Source organism: Cibotium barometz, chromosome 65 (genome assembly GCF_041138505.1).
Source record: "Cibotium barometz isolate CiBa-2024 chromosome 65, ASM4113850v1, whole genome shotgun sequence".
In the NCBI taxonomy this organism is placed as follows: Eukaryota; Viridiplantae; Streptophyta; class Polypodiopsida; order Cyatheales; family Cibotiaceae; genus Cibotium; species Cibotium barometz.
In genome coordinates this window covers 23,431,148-23,433,649 of record NC_141110.1, presented here as the reverse complement: position 1 = coordinate 23,433,649, position 2,502 = coordinate 23,431,148, and the positions used below count along the sequence as shown (strand labels likewise).

General features: G+C 38.8%; 1 protein-coding gene across 1 annotated transcript; it reads right to left on the bottom strand.

The window, feature by feature from the left end:
• Positions 1-823: 823 nt before the first annotated feature.
• LOC147603069 (17.6 kDa class I heat shock protein 3-like) lies at positions 824-1,285 on the bottom strand (the record flags this gene model as incomplete). The annotated part of the gene is made up of 2 exons (XM_086797187.1): positions 824-1,026; positions 1,159-1,285. Coding segments are annotated over 2 exons (303 nt in total), but the record flags the coding sequence as incomplete, so codon positions are not given.
• Between the last annotated feature and the right edge of the window lie 1,217 nt (positions 1,286-2,502).

Here is a 2,502-nt window from a genome sequence, read left to right as displayed (position 1 = left end):
CACATCCATATATACTCATGACTGCTAAACTCACGTCTATGTCTAATTTTCACCTCAACCGGAGAGGTGGGTGACTTTTCAAGTTTCTTATGGTTCCTTGGACTTGAATATATGTGGGTCTTAAAGGTTCCTAATCCTAACTAATAGTGTTTATGTAAGTGACCAACAACTTCTTCTTTTGCTCAGCGAGTCATAAAGGTTCCTAGTCCTAACTAATAGTGTTTATGTAAGTGACAAACGACTTCTTCTTTTCCTTAGCGAGTCATAAAGGCTCCTTGATAGCAAGGTTGTTTTAGAAATGATGATCTTGATTGGCTAGATTTGGATAATGACATTGATGACTAAACCCAGAGTAGCTGGGTTAGCATGATGTTAGCAATTACTTTTGTAGTCATTATATGATGTTTTTTACTATTGTGTAGTGGCTAATCCTAGAGTAGCTAGGCTAGATTTGTCCTATGTATTATTTTCTTATATTTATACATTATCCCATTTTCATTCTATAGAAGTCTATAATTTCTCCGTCTCTCTCTCTCCAAGGCACACATGGGTGGGATCCACATATACACACTTTCAAAGGTTGATCACCATTGAAGAACTTTTGGTTATAATATCCATGCCAAACGCCTGGTTTTCAATGTGTCGCGGGTATTAGAGAGCTTCCTCAAATTAGTCATTTCGCTGCCACATTGTATTGAAATCTTCTCCAATGGTGACCAAACTTTGTAAGATTGAGGGTTAATATTGCCTGGCAAGCAATAGGCATAACATAGCTAGGGTATGGTTATCATTTACGACAATTGTAAGCCTTATTGATGCGATATGATTAAACCATTGTCAGTCCACGATATTACTTGGGTCCTGATTTGGGGATTGTGATTGTGAGAACCATGTCTTTGCAGGATGCCTGGATAGCCTCAGGGCGTGCCTCTGGCGAGAGCTGCATTCTACGCGTGGTTTTGCCGATGCTGAGGATCAAGGTCTGGTCGTCCTCCAGCTGCACTTTGGCATCTTCCACGCGAAATCCTGCACACGATACCCAATATCGCTTTAATCTATAGTGAGACAAACATCATACAAGTCACTTTTTTTTTCTTTTTCTTTTGCAATTATTATTATTGGGAAAGAAGAAGAAGAAGCGTGACACTACAGCAGCACCTGTGAGGTTTACAGTGAAAACTAAGGCTTCAACCGTCTCCTCTTGATCTACATGCAATTGGGTCTCTTTGTGACACTGTGCGCCGGGTGCCCTTCTGTAGGAATAGGGCGATACTGGGCTTGCATTTCATGAGGCAGGGCCACTAGACGACCTCACAAATTTACACACTGCAATGGAGGGCGCGCGGATGCTTCGAGCCCGTGATTGCACTTCATGACGGTAGACGGTGTGGTAATTGGAGCGAGCATGAGATTGCACTTCACAATGGCGGGCTTCTTTATATAGCAGCTACAAGCGGCCAACTGCACAGTACGGCCAACTGCACAGTGATTGAGAGGCCTCCCACGTCAACTTCGTAAAGCAGCGACTTGTCAACTTCGTAAAGCAGTGACTTGACATGATGATGATGATGATGATGATGATGATGATGGGCATAAAAACATTATATATATATATATAATGTTATATATATATATATAACATTTTATATATATATCTATTATGTGATTTAGTATCCTATATATCAATGTCTTCATCCTCTTGGTCCCTCTTGCCATTACATTAGCAGTCGCCTTTGAAACTGACTGACTAAGCTAATCTAGCCCACTAACCTAACCTAATCTAATCCATTTACTTAAATTTAACCAAAGCCCAAGCCCTACCCTAATAGTATTGTTCATATAAAAAAGATTTCAATTAGTAAAATTTTATAAATGGGTAAGATTAGCTTAGCTAGTTAGTTTATTAATATATAGTATATTAAAGCACATAATAGATATGTATAATAAGTAAAATATATGAAATAAATAATTATTATTTACATAGTAAAAATAAGGTTTCAATTTGTATAATTTTATATGTGCATATGTATAGGTTAAATCGTATATAAGATATAAAGCTGGGTGGTTGTACAATATTAAGGGTCCTCACTTTGGGATCACGTTGTGCGGATGGGAAACCATTGATATAGCTCGATCCAGTTATACTTCTAATCGTGTCATCCCAAGTGGGAATCACTAGATGCTCGAAAGATAACTCAATTGAGTTATTGCCCTTGCCACTTGACATACTGTCATGACCACGTAACTCGATGATCGAGTCACATGGTGGACATCCATAATGTAACTCGATTGAGCTACACTGTGGATATCCATAAATGTTCAATGAAGGTTGAAGGTGAATATCCACATAACTTGAACGAGTTATGCGGTGGACATCCACGTAGAGGTACCACATAACTCGATTGAGTTACGCAATGGGACATCCACCATAGAACTCGATCGATATACGAGCTATTTACGTGGATGTCCAATATGTAATTCGACCGAGTTATAATTTTTTGA